The sequence below is a fragment of the Artibeus jamaicensis genome, unplaced genomic scaffold, assembly GCF_021234435.1.
Source record: "Artibeus jamaicensis isolate MK-2021 breed Jamaican fruit bat unplaced genomic scaffold, CSHL_Jam_final contig_233, whole genome shotgun sequence".
Lineage (NCBI taxonomy): Eukaryota > Metazoa > Chordata > Mammalia > Chiroptera > Phyllostomidae > Artibeus > Artibeus jamaicensis.
The window spans coordinates 31,258,891-31,277,664 of NW_026521486.1; the positions used below are offsets into that span (position 1 = coordinate 31,258,891).

The window sequence follows — 18,774 nt, forward strand, 5'->3', positions numbered from 1 at the left end:
GGCATCTGGAAATTACCTCTCCTTATCCCCTCACAACTATTTCACATCTTCATCATTCTCAAGCTGCCTCTCACCACTCACTTTCTATACCTAATATTTTCTCCTTTGTCAAGAAATCTGGGGCAACCCAACATAAAGATGTCTGAGTTTCCCACCTTATGTCCTTACCATGTGCCTTCATTTCAGAGACTGGGGTGTCTCTCTGGATATCCAAGATCAAACAAACCCCCTGGGCACTTCCATTCTCTCCAGAAACTTACTCTGATGACTAACGCCTCTCTCCTGTATTGTAAGCCTCTTTCTCTTCACTGCATGTGTAGTTACAGATATCCCCTAGTTTCTCTCCACCCTGATACTCATCTGTGTTCACAGATTCCACTTCTTTTCCTGCCATTATCTCCTACAGTCACTACTCTCTCTCTCCTTTCTAGCTTCTCAGTCCACTCTTCAGCTGGAAGTGTCCTGGCAAAGATTACCAGTTATCCCCTTACTGTAAAACCCAAGGGACACTTTTTCTATTCTTATCTAACTGGATGTTTCTAATGCTTTCGATACAGTTGGCAATTTTTTTCTTTTGGAAATTTGCACTCCCTTGGCATCTATAATACTATTCTCTTCTGCTTCTCCTGTTAATTGTCTATCCCTTTTCTTGACACTTTCATGGTTTCCTTTCTTCTCCCTATTTCTCAAATATCAGTGCACCTCCAGGATCCATTCTTTGTCTGTTGTACTTATCACCCTTACCCGCTCCCTGAATAGCCCCATCTCTTCTCCAATTTTAACAACCACTTATTTATTTCCTCACTAATCAACAGCTGTAGGCCAGACAGTTTCCCAATGCTTCAGACTCATCTAACTACGATGTGGACACTGCTACCCAAAGGTCTCACCGGTACTACCACAAACAGAACTCATCATTGTCCCCATAGCCACCGCCATCATGTTGTTCTCCTTCCCCTCTTCTCTGTCTTGGCAAGCCTATCCACTCCACGGCCCAGCTTGTGGGGTGAAGGACACCCTCTTTTCCCATCCAACACAGCTAGTCTATCACTAAGTTGTCTGGAATTTAGCTCCTAAATATTTCTGTGGTCCCCTCCTCATTTCTGTGAATACGATCCTGACTCAGGCTCACATAGTTCTCCCTTGGGCTTTGGCATGGCCTCCTCCATTCCTCTCTGCCCTAGTCTGGTTGGCCACCTTCAAATCTCTCCCCTACACAGCCACAAGCATGAAAAGCAAACCTGACATTTGCTTTAAACAGGGGTCTTAACCCGTAGTCAATAAACGCCCAAGGAGTCCATGGATAGAAATAATGGGTTTCATGAACTTGAGTGACAAAAACATTTCATCTTTATTTTCACTGACTTTTAACTAAACATTAGCATCACCTTTGACAATGGAAGTAGGTAACTATAGTAGTATTAATGGTACCTATGATTTTGTCACAGACTGACGCCAATAGAAGTTATAGTTATTTTCATATGATACCACAGTTCTTGTGGATACCTCAAACACTAACAACACTATTTCGAAATCAGTGTTGATGTTGTATTTAATCTGTTGATAAGCACAGATATTACTATATGACAAGTGGTTTTAATATTTTGATAATTGTATTTCAATATAATTGGTTTTCTTTTATCCTGATAGTTTTTATTTTATGCTATTCAAAATAATGTTCTGAGATCATATAGCACCAGATTGCCAAAGAGTCCTCGGCATGGAAATCTTAATAATTTCTGCCGATGGCTTAGTGACTCTGCATCACCTAAAGGAAAAGTAAGTAATGCAGCAAGCACACAAGGCTAACCATAGTCTGTCTGCATCCAATTAAAATTATTCTTTTGCATTTGTGCCCTCCATGAGATCATGAGCTGAGTATGCACAGGATTATATAAAGAGTTATTTCTGACGCCATCACCAGGATCTGGCCTACAGGTGATACAGGGAGCTGAACACTAGGAGACAAGATCAAATACCACTCATTTCAGTTCCGTCTCTCCTCAATCCTGATTTTTCTTTCAGATACTAATTAAATATATTGAAGGAAATTTTTACGTTGAAGGAAATAGAAGCCATAACAAAACTATAAAGGAGTGCCATTCATATTTCTCATGTTCACAGGAAAAGTCTCTCTCTCATTCTTTCTCTCTGTCCTCACATCTTCCCATCATCCACAAAAATCTGAGCCTAAGAATAGATTTCATTCTTCCCTAAATTCAGAGAGATGTGAGAGCAGTTTCTTCCTCCCCTGAACTCAGAAAGAATTGTCAAGCTCCCAGAAACAACAGGAGGAGGAAAGTATTTGTTTTTTCCCTTTGGAAAACAGATTCATTTGTTTCCTATTATGATTATATCTTCTAAGTATGAAGACAGAGCCCTGAAGAGTTATCAGATGACACATTAAATGTAAATATTCTAAATACTCAGCTACTTACACTAGATAACCAAAAAACTATTGGAGTAAAATGCCCAGTGGTGGGATATGTGACAGTATTTAGGTGTTATTCAGAGTAATATTTAAATGAATTATTTCTAAGCATATTGCAAAATTAGCTAGGATATTCAATCTGTTTCAGAAAATATGCTATTCAGTTAGATTAAATGGCCTAAAGCAACAAATAAGGAGAATAACAATCAGACTAGCTCTATAGATAAAATATAAAAGAAATACAGGAATAATTCATTACCGATCTCAAAGCTCCCATTAATAAATCCAACTAGCGATGTCGGGATGTTGAATTGTCTCTCTATTTGTGTAAGCATAGAGTTCATATAAGATCCAGATAATGTTTTGGATATAAACGCACATGTTATTGCCAGTAGAAATATCTAAGGAGAAATGAATATAAGAAAACATGAATTTTTTTCATTCATTTTATTTTATTGTTGTTCAAGTACAGTTGACTGCCAGCTGTTGACAGAATATATTCTACCACAAGAATGATTGTCTCCAACTTAAGTCACCCTTGAATTTGCAAGAAACTTTTAATGCGGTTTGCTTTTTTAGTCTTTCATACCATGATCTGTCTTTGAAAATTCAAAGTGGGACTGATTGATTAGTGATACTGAATTTAGTATACAGTTGTATTCTCATTATTTTATAGAATCAACTTGTACATACATAGAAATAATTAGTTGTTTAAAATAAGATATAGCTAATGATTTAAAAAGAACTTCAGCACTACAGTGTTATCTGTAGTACAAAAGAATATATATATGTTAATGACAAAAGTAACGTAACATTATAGAAAAACATAATTTCTGTTGCAAATTTACTCAAGGTCTTTCTTATTCAAAATAGTATGCAAATTATACATTAGATTATTCACTGCCAGTTAATTTATTTAAAGCAATATTTTAATTGCAAACTATTATAAGAATGTTTCTAAACAGAACAGGTACTTGCTATAATAAAGAAATATAAATATAATAAACTTTAATATATTGAATCACAGTTCCAAAGAGCAGTCAGGTTGGTACAATCTGTAACAAAAATAAAGGACAACTTAACAAATAAAACCATCGTGATCACCAAGAGCTAGCATGGTTTCACTAAAAATCTGAGAAGTGAAAATTTTGATAGTTTTATTAAATTGGCATGAAAAAGACTTAGATTTCAGGAAAAGATTTGAAAAAGGAGCATTATTACTGGACAACAGTAAAGTTATGTAGATTAATTACTCCTTCAACATCAACACATGAGGGATAAAGAGATTAGGTCAACCTGAATGGTTATCTCCAATCTTATGCCAGAGCTGGGTTTTTTTTGGCCCTATTTAAAGATATTTCCTGGTGACACTTAGACCAGTCAATCTACACCAGTACACACAATTCATAAAATCTTAACCCTCTATCTTCCACACTCCCAATCTTGAACCGACCCCATAATTTATATTGCACCTTGTGCATTTTCTTCAAGATTATTCACGGTCTTCTCTTTCTCAGGCTCCAATCCATCCATTTGCTTTTTATGACCAAACTTCACCTTCAAACTTACCTCCATCCTTGCCCTTCTAATTTTCCTGCCATCTTAGAAGAATAGTTGCTCTTTCTCTTGTACAATATAATCCCCCCGCCCATGTTTTTGAATCCATTCTTCCCATTTCTGAGATCCTGATTCATCAGATACTGCCTTTCTCCTCTATTTTCAGCACCACATGATTTACTGCCTCTGTCCTCACTAGCTTATTAATATGTTCAAGGTATATCTACACATATATTTACAGCTCCTCACCTGTGATGGTAGCTACTACAGCTACCATCAAGATGTTTGGGAAAAGTCTAGACTCATTGCCTAGACTATTTAAACTTTTATTCATGCTTTATTCTCCTATAGTCTTGTCTCTACTGAAGCTACTCCATAAAAGGTCATAAACAACTTTCTGATTTCCAGATTCTTCCTGTCAGTTTACTTGATATCTCTGAGTCATTTGACTTCACTAATCTCTCTTTTATTCCTCAAATTCCCCCCATGCATATCTATATCTCCTCCTACCTGCTAGACTCTATCCAGTCATATCTTTTTGTGGCTAAAGCCTTCAGGTTTTTGTCTCTGTACCCTGTATTCTTTTTTGCTATATATCCTCCTCTGGGAAATCTCACTTATTCCCATGGCTTTTATTGTTACCCATATGTTAAAATATCTCAAATGTATGCACAATTTAACTGAGATAATTACAATCATATTTTACTTTCCAATAGTCTTGTCCACCTCTTATCTCAGTTGCACTTGTCACCACAAATGATTTTGAGCTTAGTAAATATATCATGGATAAATTAATAAGATTTATTGTTAGAGTAATTTTACTACTTAAAACTTTCAAGTGACTTCCAATAAATAAAAAAATCCAACTATTTAGAGGGTAAACAATGCCTTATCTATGAGGTTTGTCCAGTAAAAGTGCAGCCATTGTTAATATAATAAGAACAGTTTGCATGGCATCGATGTAACTTGGCAACCAAGGAGAGTGGACTGGAATGTGCATGTGTGAACAATGACAACTTTACTGTACTAGTCAGTGGGAGCTATAGATGCTGTTGAGTGAGCATGTGTACTGTGTGGCTGTCGCATTCAAAATGACAGCGAGTAGAGCAACCAATATGCATCATATTTTGCATTAAGCTTGAACATTCCTCCATGAAAACTATTTGGATGACTCAAAAGGCCACAGCTATAGGCAACTGGTGATTGGCAGCTTGATCATGACAACATGCCCACTCTTGCATGATGTTTTGTGCAGAGTTTTTTGGTGAATCATCAAGTCACCCCCTTCCAGCCCATATTTGGTGCCTTATGACTTCCGAATGTTCCTAAAGCTAAAGTCACCTTTGAAAGGGAAGAGATTTCAGATGATCAATGTTATTCAGGAAAATACAATGGAGCAGCTGATGGCCATGTGGAGAACTGCGAGAGGCCCCAAGGTGCCTATTTTGAAGGGGACCAAGGTGTCATTATCCTACATACAATGTTTCTTGTATTTTGTATCTTCTTCAATAAATGCCTCTATTTTTCATATCATATGGCTGGATATCTTCTGGACAGACTTTGTATATCTCAGTATCAGATCCTGCTGCTTGTCCCTAGACATCATGTTCTACGTAGAGTCCCTAACATTCACCACGCCATTTTATATCCCAGTGCCTTTTACAGGATAGCCTCCATCTTGTGATGTTTTCCTTTTCCTTGTGATTCTGATAAATACACACTCCATTTTTAAAATGCAACTCTATCATCACTTGTATTGTGGAACCTTCCTTTTCTCTCTGCTCCCCAGGTAGCCTTGATCACTCATCTTCCCAACATCCTCTGTGTCTACTTCTATCCCCGCCCTTATGTGTTTGGAAGCCTACAATGTCCTCCCTCACTATATTGTTAGCAATTCAAAGATTAAAAACATACATAATTTACCTTTGTATCTATTATTTACCTTTACATCCTTTGTGTTTAGTAAGTGCCTGATGAATTGCAGGCACCCAATGCAAGATAATGCATTAATAGCATAATAACTATTCAAAAACATCTTGAAAAACTGGTTAGAACTGAAAGTAAGATGACGTAATATGAGATGGAATAGTACTACATACACTTAAGGGAAGAGTCAGCTGTATTATGTCTGCAGAAATATGAATAGAACATTATGTGAAAAAGACCTGAGAAATTTAAATTTCAAGCTCAATATGAATCGAACTATTAATGGCTAACAAGATAATATGGCTATATCTCTAGTTATTTATCCTTTTCTAGTGAAACCATTTGTAGAAACTTTGTTTCTCTTCACATAGATTTTTGCAGAGCATATTATTGAGAGCAAACAGTTTTCACATGGTTTTGTAATTCAGATTTTGTATTTAAAAACAAAGTTTACCAAATAAAGTACAGATCATGTTTGGTAGAGCAATTTATTTATTTAATGTTTTAAGAAAGGAAACTAAATGAATCATGTTCCCAATGATTTTTTTCATAAAACATTCAGATAGAAGATCTAAACTATTAAATTTTATTTACAGAGTGAAGGCAACTAGTGGTTATCCTGACTTATGTCTTATGCAAAATAACCTCTATATTTATAAATCTAGTCCTACTAGTTTTTTTAAACAATAATGCTCCAGAATTTGAAGAAAATATAGAGAACAGTCTTTGATGTTTTCTAAAGAATGTTTAAGATTTTATTTATTTATTTTCAGAGAGAAGGGAAGGGAAGGAGAAAGAGAGGGATAGAAACATGTATGTAAGAGAAAAACATTGATCATTTATCTCTTGTATGCACCCCACCTGGGGACTGAACCTGCAACCTCGACATGTTCCCTGACCAGGGATGGAACCAGCAACCTCTTACTTTGCAGGATGATGCACAACCCAACCATCCGAGCCACACAGGTCAGGGCTCCTTCAAAAGAATTTTGCTTAATGAGCCTATTTAAAGTTCACAGCAAAAAAAGTCAGAGAAAGACAAATATCATACAATTTCATTTATATGTAGAATCTAATGAACACAACAAACAAAACAGAAAAAGGCTCATAGATACAGAGAGCAGACTGACAGCTGTCAGAAGGGGTTGGTGTTGCAGGGCTGGGTGAAAAAGGTAAAGGGATTCAGCCAAAAAAAATCCATGGAGACAGGCAACAATATGGTGGTTACCAGAGGGGAAGGGGGGTAGGGGCGGGTAAAGGGTAAAGGGGTATAAACGATGATGAAAGGAGAATAGACTTTGGCTGGTAAAAACACAATACAATATAGAGATGATGTACTATGGAATTGTACACTGGAAACCTATTTTATTAACCAATGTAATTCTGAAAAATTTGGTAACTATATAAAATAAATAAATGTACAATATTGATTTCTTCAGATTTAACATAATCAAGCCAATGTAAGAAGAACACATTTTAAATGATTGTAAATTGTTATTCACAGTTTGAAAAATACATTATTGTTATACACACACACATCTGATTATTAAGCAACTGCCTCTCAATTTTTACCTGATAAACCGATACTGCAATATTTTGCCATAGCATTCAGAACAATGTCTCATCTTGCCAAACTTCAAGTAATCAGAAATTAAAGACAAACTGTTTATCAATAACATCTTGACATGACTTCAATCAACATTAATTAGCTATTAGTAATATATAGCTAATTAATTAGCTATTAATAATACATAGAAATGAAGATCACATGGAGGGGTAGCAACAGGGGAGTGGGAGAAGAAGAAGGTACAGAAAATAAGTAGCATAGACAGCAGATAGAAAATAGATGGGGGAGGGCAAGAATAGTATGGGAAATATAGAATCTAAAGAACTTGAGACACGTGGTCATAAACTAAAGGGGGGATGGTGGAGAAGGGGTGTGGAGGGTAGAGGGGAATGAAGGGGGAATAGGACAACTGTAATGGCATAATCGATCAAATATTTTTAAATAATAATAATATATAGCTAATATTTAAATTTTTACAATGTTAGAGTCATTATTTCAAGCATGTAAAAAGAAAAATCCTGTGAGATAAGAGTATTTTATTGCTCTGTTCAGATGAGAAAACTTTTGCATAAAGAGGTTAAACAACTTGTCTAAGTTTGAAACGAGTAAGCAGTTGAATTCAGATAGGAACCCAGGGAGCCTGGGACTCAATCCTTATCTTTTAACCACTCAATTTCAGGAGAAGGACATGAGAATTGAGGGATGATTTAAGGGAAAATTTTAAAAATATAATGAAAGTGGAAAAAAGTAGTTTTCCAGATCTGTATCATAATTCCACAGTTTCATATACATATGTAGAAATTCCCCCACAGAGGTATAAAGAGGAAACAAACTATTGATAAGAGAGAAAATTGGTGGCAGTGTCTTAGTTTAGAAACCGTTTGCAGGCACTAGCTATGGAAGAATCAAGATAAATATCTAGATCCCTTGGTTTAAAATAAATTCAAATTTTGTGTGAAGCAAATTCTTTTTGCGTTTTTCCTTCAAACAGTTAAGATATCAGAAACAACTGGCAAAGTGGGCATTTTTCTTTTAGAGAATGGCTGGCGTGTTGCCAGAGCTTGAAGTAAATATTTGTTTTACTGGGTCGCGTAGAGTAATCGCTGCATATAGATCAACAAAGCATTTCTGTCTAAGGAATCTTTTTCCTGGGAGAGATCCCCACACACCTCCGGACCAGAAGCCCCTGAAGGATGGGCATTTCATTGGTCTTTAGTCCATGGAAATAAGTCTTGCTGTAATATAATGTGTGTCTGAAAATTTTAAAGACTTCATCTTCCTTGTAAGTCCTTCAAAATCATCTCTGATTAAATTGCCTTAATCAATAACCCTATTTAGATATTCTCAGTCACAAAACAGACTTAATTAAAGCAAGAAATTATCACCATATCAGATAGTAGGACACTAATATTAGATCACTTCATGAACATACCAACTTTATAACACCTAAGTTATGAAAAATACAGTACATATACATACATCCACACCAAAAAGTGCCATACCTTAAACTTGGAAAGACCTCTTATTCTATGGGTTTCAATTTTCTCAGTTTCTCCCATGTTGCTCTTCTGAGTGTTCCAAAATATTTATGATTTAAGTCTTGATGTTTCTTAGTTCTATTGTTTTGAGAAAAAAAATATATTAAATTACTGACAAAATCAAAAGTCATCATTCTTCTGAAGAAAATACTGAATTTGAATAACGTGACCAGAATCCACTGTATTACAAAAATTCCTGAAAAGCTTTTAATTCAGGTCTAGAAAATAATGATGTTAAAGAAGATTTAGTTGTTAATTTTCCACTAAAAAAGGTTACCTTGAATAACAAGTTTCTCATTAGTGAGATTAAAGATAGAATCATTTGTTATGGTCCTTTTACAAAAATAACAGCCATGTAGTTAAAACAAGACTTCATTTCATTAGCCAAAACAAACAGAACCAAAGTATACTTTTTTGGACTTACATGAAAATACTTCTTCTAAGAACATTCAAACTTTGATTTGTGTTTGTGCAAAAAATCTGCTTCAGCAAGGCTGAAGTTCAAAAATATCTGTTTGGCCAGGCTCCCTCTTCAAGTTCTTTGCATTCCAGTACTTCCCTGGAGTTCCAAGCAGGGAAAGACTTTCTGGAGCACTGCTGATTCATGGAGACCTGGGGAGACATGGAATTTTAATTATGGAAATAGCCTATGTAAAAACAACAGGTAAGTCTATGATCCAGAAAAGGACCCTACAGTTGCACGTTAAGATATAAGGTTTAGGAAAAGACCAAGCATATTAGTGCAGACCTATATGTCTACATGTGTAATAAATACAGATATATATATGTGTGTGTATATATATCAATTATATAGTCACACATTTTTATATGTAAAACAAAAAGATTACTTCAACTCTATTAAACTTTGCTAACACCTTTTTAAAGTTTTGTCTGTTCTCATGTCTTGAAAATAGGACAAATTTTGTGCCAGAGCCAATGTGTTTCACTATGACAATATTATTCTAGCAAATCTACTTCAAGTTGAGAGCATAACATTTTAGCAGTATCTCCAGAGTTAATTTACTAAAATTCTCTGAACAATATCCATTTTACAAGTGAAACTGAATGCACTAATTTTTTAAAACCTTACTGCTCTCTCTCTGTACATTTACTGAATCCCACTCCCCTACATACCTTCAGGCAATACCCACTTCACCCATTCTCTCATGAGTACAACTATATATTGAAATTCTATGGTGTGCCAGTCACTGTGCCAAGCACAGGGCTTCAGAAATAAACAAGCTGTCCTATAGACAATATAAACTAATTTGAGAAGTGTAAGGCTCTGTGGAAAGTACTTAATCCCAGATTCCAAGGAAACTCTATTTATATTGGGGAAGGTAAAACTTTTAAATAAAATACACTGGAGTAGAACTAAACAGTGTATGATCAAACACAAAAATTTTGGTATATAAGAGGTAAAAAAAATCCATTCATTATTAGAAACACTCTTGGCAATTCTAAATGGTCATACAGATGAACTCATGTTAAAATCTCCACATAAAATGCAAATTGCCTTAACTACAGTTCAAGTCCAAGATACTAGTTTTGGGGGAAAAACCAATAAAATAGGATAATTTTTCAAATGAATGTAAACTTCTTTTCTTTTGTCTTCATCTGTAATATTTATCCTTTTATTGTATACAAACCTTTCGACCTCCCTCACATCTTCCTTCTCATGATTTTAGAGCTGAAATCTCACTCCCTTTCATTTTTTCCTTCTATCTTTCCTCGCCAATATCTGAGCCCAATATACTCACCCAGTCAAACAATAAGACAGGAAGAGCACTTCTTCATCTTCCATGTCAGAGTTCTCTTCGCTCTTTTTAATGGCTAAACATGACTCTTCTAAATGCCTAATTTTTCCCTATCTGACCAGGGGAGAGAAGAAATGGAGGTAGAGATACAATATCACCACATGGGGAGATTCTGTAGTTCCTTTTAAGCATCAGGACACTATGGAACCATCTGAGGCACATTTTATCAGCATACCTCATGGGTTTGTTTCAACATATGTTTACTTGCGCCCTGACCATTGTGGTTCAGTTGTTTGGAGCGTCACGAGAGCACATACCCAGGTTGTGGGTCCTATCCCTGCTCACGGGTACTGATCCATGCTTCTCTCTCTCCCTCTCTCTTTCTCTCTCTCCTCCCTCCCCCTTTAAGAGCAATGACAAAATGTCCTTGAGCAGAAAAAAATGTTTATATTCTTGAGAGATGTCTTGTAAAGAAATGTTTTGATTGGAATAACAGGTAGTGTTTGAAACAAAGCACTGGGAAAGAATTAAATGTGGTTTAATTAACATTTAACATTCTCTAAACTGCCAACTTATACAGTGAAAACATTTTAGCTTGTCAGACACATGTTAAAATTTTTAATGGAGAAAAAATGAATAAATTAATGAATAAAATCTATTATGTTTCATAAAATTCATGATACCCAATAGCTAATGTCACAATCGCTTTGAATATTTTGGCCCCACATCAGGGAAAGTGCACATTGTTTCCTCATCTCCTTGCACAGTGCAAGAGCCAGCCAAGTGAACAATCCTCTTTTGTTAGCAAAGGGTTGTTTACATGGCAACCTCTGCTCCTGGGACCACGGTGTCACAGAAAATCCTCATCAATCATCACTGCTAATGGAAATGACTTGCTGAAACTTTATTAAGAGGAGAAGCATTTGATTTCTCCAACTCCTCAGCATTCAAAGGGGCATGAATAATTCTTCAGTACACATTCTCACAAAAATATGGTCACATTTCTTCCATGTCTACTGGTCACAACTTTGGGTTTTTTGTTTTATTTTTAAAAAATTGTAGCCAAAACACATTACAGAATTGTTCACTGTGTGCTCATTTTTGAATAACAGGTCTCTAGAACTTTTTCATCTCGCGTGACTAGAACTCAACTGAACAGCAAGACTTAGGTTTTTTACAGCCCTTGGTTGCCAGCCTTAACATGTCTCAATCACAAGAGAATACATTTTTCACAAACATATATACCACCTTGTTTGTATTCTTTCATCAGTGTTAAGTATACAGACATAGTTTTTTATTGCTATAAATCACCTGGGAAATGCATACACTTAATTTAATACTATAGTATTGAATTAGTAAAATAAAGTCCTTACATTATCATGGCAAAACTAGTAGTATATACATGAAGACTCAGAAGAACATCCTTTCCCTGTGGAAAAAAAGGGAGAGAGAGTCATAACAGCAACTATCTTAAGAAAAGTGGTTATTCGCAGAAACTTCAAATGGTTCCTGGCTGTTGAAGAAGAGGACATCCTCTTGGGAGTATCCAGCTGCAATAATTCAACCAATCTCAAACCAAGTAAGCATGTGCCAAGGGAGCACATGTAGAATCAACAGTGACTCTTTGTCTAATGCCTGCCAAATTATTTTAATTCTCTTAATGCATTTTTACTAGAAATAAAGAATAAGATATTAGATTCTGCAAATAAGCCTTACAAGTACAAGTATTATTTTACTTCCAATGTTCATAGGAGGTACCAGGAATACATCACTATAAGCAAAACTAAAGGAGAATCTTAACTGAGCCATAGAACCATGCATGTAGTTTCTCCATGCAAACTAAAGACCGAAACACACAGAAGCACAAGCAAAAGTTTTCATCGGCAATCCAGCGATAACTATACCCACTCTGTTACTTTAGATAACGCACTGTATGACTCTGGTAATATGTGGTGGATCCTGGCCTGCAGGATCTGTGTATATTGGGGCTGCTAGAGAACAAATACACACAGACTACAGAAGTCCTATGGAGAAAAAGGGATGGCATGGCCACTCTCTGAGAGAGAGAGGGCAAGAGGGACAGAGAGCCCCAGTCCCTGCCTGGACAGGCTTTTATTGCTTTTCTGAGTACATTACATGGAGGGTAGTCCTCATTTACTATGCACAGGTTCACTGCAGGGGATTACCTTTTATAGGTAACAAAGGGAAGAATGTTGCTAATTATTTCAAAGAGAAGGATGTTGCAGATCAGGGGGGAAAGTGGTGGAACTTATCACACTCTACACTTGAGGTTCTACACATTCTTAAGTATATTTAAGTGTTCAATGTCCTGCAGCTGTTGATGTCATTCTAGCTGCAATTTATCAATTTGTCCTTTTAAATTGGTAGAAAAAGTCCCTCTTAGGTTTAGCTCAGACTTGAGGAAGTTACAGTAAGCACTGGCTGCCTCAATTCAGGGTGAGGGAGTTTTAGCAAAAGCAAGTCTCATAGTAGTCTAGGTACAATGCAGGCATGATTTCCCATGGGAAAACCTCTCTGTGGGCATGGTCCTGCATGCCACTTGCTCCCCACTGGTTTTCCATGTGCATGCTGAGCTACATTTCCACACCATACAAAGCAGTTTCCTACATTTCCCCCTTTGTTTTTAGTTAGGACCACTATAGATCCCATAAGGCCTGCTATTTGCTGGTCTCTCACACAACCCTGGGAAAATAAATTGCAAATGCAGCAAAGTACACAGAGCATTATTATAATCAGTAAGCAACCAGGTGGCTCCAAGATCCACGTTCTTAAGTTCATTTAAGTGTTCAATGCCCTGCAGCTGTTGATGTCATTCTAGCTGCAATTTATCAATTTGTCCTTTTAAATTGGTAGAAAAAGTCCCTCTTAGGTCATGTTGAATATTGCTCCAGGAGTACTGGATGGAATCACACTTCAGCTTGGAGAATCCAGGATCAGAAGAGTCTAATAGGGTGGAAGTAGGTCGCTGCCAGGAAAGCCTTTTCTGATATGGCTATACCCTCATCAGCGGCTCCAAAGGTCCTTCTGGAGAAAATACAAACATATTCTCTTCCTCAAGTTAATAGGTCAACTGGGCCTTCCCATTTGCCTTCCCCTAAGGGGTCTTCGTATAAGACCAAGTGGTGTGGGACTGCAGGCCTGTTTTGCACAAGGTGTTTGTCTATGGGTTACTTTAAACTATCATCACAATTCAAAAATTGTATGTATATATTGCCAGTATGGTTAAATTCCTGAGGGATATTTCCTGAATATATCCCAGGCCACTGTTAATCTCCATTTCTTGTGAACGGCCTCAGCGGCAGGAGGCCTCAAGCTCTAACATTCTTTGCTGATTCCCCAGGGAGGGGAGGGGCTCACAGAGCACCTGAGTGAGTGTCTGCTGGGAAAGACAGGCCCCTGCTGTTTCTGCAAGCTTCAACGAGTGTGAGCAGCGAGTTAATTACTTTATTGTTCTCAGGACCTGGTAGTTCCTGGGTCTAGAATGTGCAGTGTTTCGAAGACTTAGATGCTTACTATTCCTCTTATTTTCTTTCCACTTCCACTTTCTCAATTTCTTCCTTACAGACTCTCTATGACTTGACCTTTCTAGAACATACATAATCCACATAACATTCCAAAATAAGCATAAGTCTTGTAAAACTTAAGGTTGATTAGGTTGCCAAACGTTTCACTTAAGGAGTATATTATGAAATGAATAGCCCAGGGAGCCCTGGCTGGAATTCCTTTTCCTGCTGCTTGCACCAGGTCTAAGTCTGCTGCTAGGCACCTGCAGAGGTGAGGCGCTGTGCGAACTGAGGCCCTGGGTGCTGACCTGCTGGTCGCAACTCTGCCAGCGTGTCTGGGACTGACCCAGTGCTGGTCGCAGGGAAAGGTTTCTTCTCCCTGTGCAACGGGGAGAAGGGGAGGCGAGGCAAACAAATCCCTCCCTTCTGCACCACTGCTCTTCTGGGAGGAGACCCGGCCCCGACTCAATGGGAGCGTGCCCCTGTCGGTGGCTGTACCGGTTGGGGCAGTGAGGCTCACCGCAGCCGAGAAGGGCCTAGCTAGCGCGCATTGGTCCCTTCTCTTCCATACTTCCAAATCTAAGGATCCCTTATCTGGGAGACATTCAGCAGCCCTCAAAAAGCTGCTGAATTAGCAGAAAACATTGCTCCTGTTCCTTAGAGAGCCCATTTCCCATGGTAGAAGATTCGTAGAAACCTTTAAACAAAAATTTTAACAAAAAGAACCTTTTCTGAAGTTTTCTCCTCCTGTCGCCAGTGCGGCAATTATAAACACAGTTTCAACTTTGCTTTCTCTCCCTCTGCAGCTTTAAATCCTACTTCTTGCTAGTGAGGGGAGTGTAGTGGGTCAAATGTACTGTTGGTGAAGCAGGGAGAGAGGTATTGGACCTTCCAAGTACCCTAGCCCTGCTGATGGGTTTCCGGTCCTCCCCGAGCATTTAGGACTGCGAGGGCGGGGCTCGAAGCCCTAGGTGACCCACCTTTATATCGCGATTTCCCGGAGAGCCAGAAGTTAGATTAGGTGGTGTTGGAGGTCCACGTAAAGCCCCTGTACGACTCAGGAATTGATCCCAGACACTGGGCAAGGTTCCGACTCACACTCGATCTCTCCAGCCGTGGAAGTGCCCTTTGTCTTCGGAGCTTGGCAAATGCCAAGAACTCTCATTCAAAGCCTGTGACTGACACTAAATTCTTCCAGGAAGCGACTTTTGGAGTCTACTCCAAACTGAAACACTCGTTCACTGTCCGCTTTTCATTACACAGGTAGACGGAGGGAAAAGGCAAAATCGAAAGGACCTCAAGAGGAGGCTCGAAAGAATTTGCTGAGATGTTTCTAAAATATCCCTGTAACTAGTTGCTGTTTTTAAAGCTGATCAAAGAAAAAGTCTTTGCTCTTTCTCCCAAGCCTAGACCTAGTTAGGGGTCGTGCCATGGGGATGGGCTTGTGAGTGTTCATAGTGTGCCTCTCCTTGCCTGGACTTTTGCCTGTGGCTGGTGGGAAACCCAGTGTTCTAATCCGGGCCACATACCAGCTAATCCTCCCATGGGTGGTTTCCAGCGGTGAGCACCCCTGTGGTTTTAATGGCTCAACCCATGCCTGCGAAATTGCAGCAGACGTTTGGGAGAGAGAGCAAGGCTCCTACTTACTAAAGAAGGTACAGATGTAAAGCGGTGGCAAGAAATGGTGACCTCAGAGGAAATCCCTTTTTCTTTGAAATCCAGCACACCCTGTGGCCTTCCCGAACAGCACTTGATGTCATCGGCCCTTACCTGAGCTTACGTGCACACTCCAACCAAGTTGGTGCTGCAGCTGGCGTAACCCTGGTCCCTGTTCCTGGGTGACGGATGTGGCGGATCCTGGTCTGGAGGATCTGTGTATATTGGGGCTGCTAGAGAACAAATACACACAGACTACAGAAGTCCTATGGAGAAAAAGGGATGGCATGGCCACTCTCTGAGAGAGAGAGGGCAAGAGGGACAGAGCCCCAGTCCCTGCCTGGACAGGCTTTTATTGCTTTTCTGAGTACATTACATGGAGGGTAGTCCTCATTTACTATGCACTGGTTCACTGCAGGGGATTACCTTTTATAGGTAACAAAGGGAAGAATATTGCTAATCATTTCAAAGAGAAGAATGTTGCAGATCAGGGGGGAAAGTGGTGGAACTGGTCACACTCCATACTTGGGAGGTTTAGCTCAGATTTTAGGAAGTTACAGTAAGCACTGGATGCCTCAATTCAGGGTGAGGGATTTTTAGCAAAAGCAAATCTCATAGCAGTCTAGGTACAATGCAGGCGTGATTTCCTGTGGGAAAACCTCTCTGTGGGCATGGTCCTGCATGCCACTCGCTCCCCACTGGTGTTCCATGTGAGTGCTGAGCTACATTTCCACACCATACAAAGCATTTCCCTACAGTAATAGACCAAGACATGAAAAAGTCAAGCTGAAACTCAACCTCCCAAATCTTTAGAATTGGATATGGATATCATCCATGTTACAGCCTATGCCAAGTAGTACTAGAGAATGATCAGATAGATAATTATGGGAGTAGCCAATGTTTTTTACACAGGCAATTACAACTGTTTTATTTCTTTAAATTTTATCTCATTTCTTTCTCTTCCTTATGACTGTAGACACATAGTTTTGGGAGGAAAAACATGTTCCTTTATTTATATACAGCAAGTTAAATACTGAACTGTTTCTTTTCCTCATAGGGGAAAGAGTTTATCTGTTTATAAAGTTCCCAAAATAACTGAAAATTCAAAATGTTAATTGTCCACATTAATGGATATAGGAAGGCAGCTAGATACAGCAAAAATGTCAGACCTTGAAGCCTAATCAGCTTGGGTTTAGCTGTACTTTAGTTTTGAGTTGTTTGAACGCATTGAACCTTTTTAAAAAAATTAAAATCAATAGTACTAGAATCTTTATGCTTATCTTGCAAGATCAGTATAAAGATTGAGTTATGAGGTCTGTCCAGAAAAAGTCTAGCCATTGTTATTATAACAAGAATGGTTTGCACATTATATAACCAGGCAGCCAAGGAGAGTGGACTGGAATGTGCAAGCATGAACAATAATGACTTCACTTTACTAGTCAGTGGGGGTGGTAGACGCCATTAAGTGAGCATGTGTACTGTGTGGCTGTTGCAATCAAAATTACTGAGCAGGTGGAGCAACCAATATGCATCATATTTTGCATTAAGCCTGAACATTTCTCCTAGAAAATATTCTCATGAATCAGAAGGCCACAGCTATGGGCAATTGGTGGTTGGCAGCCTCATCACAACAATACGCCTTTCATGCATTATGTCTTACACAGAGTTTTTTGGCAAAACATCAAATCACCCAGGTGACTCAGTCCCCCTAGAGCCCATATTTGGAGCCCTGAGACTTCTAGCTTTTCCCAAAACTAAAATCACCATTGAAAAGAGATTCCAGACCATCAAGGAGATTCAGGTAAGTTGACAGGGCAGCTGATGGCAATTGGGAGAAATGTGTGAGGTACCAAGGTGCCCATTTTGAAGGGGACTGAGAGGCATCAATTTCCTATGTATAATGTATCTTGTAACTTCTTCAATAAACGTGCCTATTTTTCATAGTACATGGTTGGATAGCTTCTGGGAAAACCTCATATACTGCACTGCTGCTAGAATAAAATAGTCACTCTGTAAATGGCAGTGGTAATTCCTTTCATTCCACAAATATGTATTAAGGCTCTACTCCATTCCAAGCACAGTAGTTGGAACTAAGAAGGAAAACGGGGAGAGATTCATAGATGGAGAGCAGGATGTCAGCTAGTAGAGGGGAAGTTAGCAGGTGGAGGGATTGAGCAAAAGGGAGAAATGCCTCATGGATATGGACAGCATGGAGAAGGGAGTGTAAGGAGGCTAAAAGGTAATGTAAAAATGCAATAAAAATTTTAAAAACCAAAGATGAATAACACAAGCTATTGGGTTATTCATAGCTTGGGTTATTTATAGACATACAGTTAAATGATTATAACGGCTAGTTAGTGCCATAATACAGACAATTTGAGCCAAGTAATAGAAAGAGGTAAGTAATGAAAACTGTTTAGATATTCATTTAGAATATCATTTGGACACAGCATAGTAGTTTAAGTATTTGGGGTTTGTACTAGTACTAGTTGTGCCAAACTAGGCACAGTTTGAAAGCTTGTTTTTAAACTAGTCCTGCGATGTTTAGACAAGTCGCCTATCTATCCAGACAATGAAGATAGTCTCTATCTTTATATCAGACAAGAAAAGAGACAGGAAAAAAAGAACCTGTGACAAGTAGTTCAAGAGAGGATTTTAACATTTTAGGGACCTAATTACAAAAGTATCCAAAGAATTTAAAAAACCAAACTGGGCAGGCAGTGGACAGCCCAGAGATTTACATACACTAGTGGGAAGGCACTCCCAGTCCTAAGAGTGTGTCAGAAAGGAACATGGACATACTTCCACTGGTTGCCAG

At 38.4% G+C, this 18,774-nt stretch overlaps 1 protein-coding gene across 6 annotated transcripts in view; it reads right to left on the minus strand.

The window, feature by feature from the left end:
- SLCO1A2 (solute carrier organic anion transporter family member 1A2) overlaps positions 1–18,774 on the minus strand; it is a 76,495-nt gene that overhangs the window by 30,320 nt on the left and 27,401 nt on the right. For 2 of the 6 annotated variants that reach the window (XM_037136657.2, XM_037136651.2), the window contains exons 2-5: positions 12,150–12,205; positions 9,444–9,631; positions 8,984–9,097; positions 2,691–2,832 (exon numbers count right to left, since the gene is read on the minus strand). In XM_037136657.2, the coding sequence (XP_036992552.2) occupies positions 2,691–2,832; positions 8,984–9,040 (199 nt within the window). In that variant the 5' untranslated portion in view covers positions 9,041–9,097; positions 9,444–9,631; positions 12,150–12,205. Of the gene's footprint in view, positions 1–2,690; positions 2,833–8,983; positions 9,098–9,443; positions 9,632–12,149; positions 12,206–16,070; positions 16,223–18,774 lie in introns of all 6 variants that reach the window. The other 4 variants (XM_037136656.2, XM_037136653.2, XM_037136655.2 and 1 more) reach the window with 4 other exon arrangements.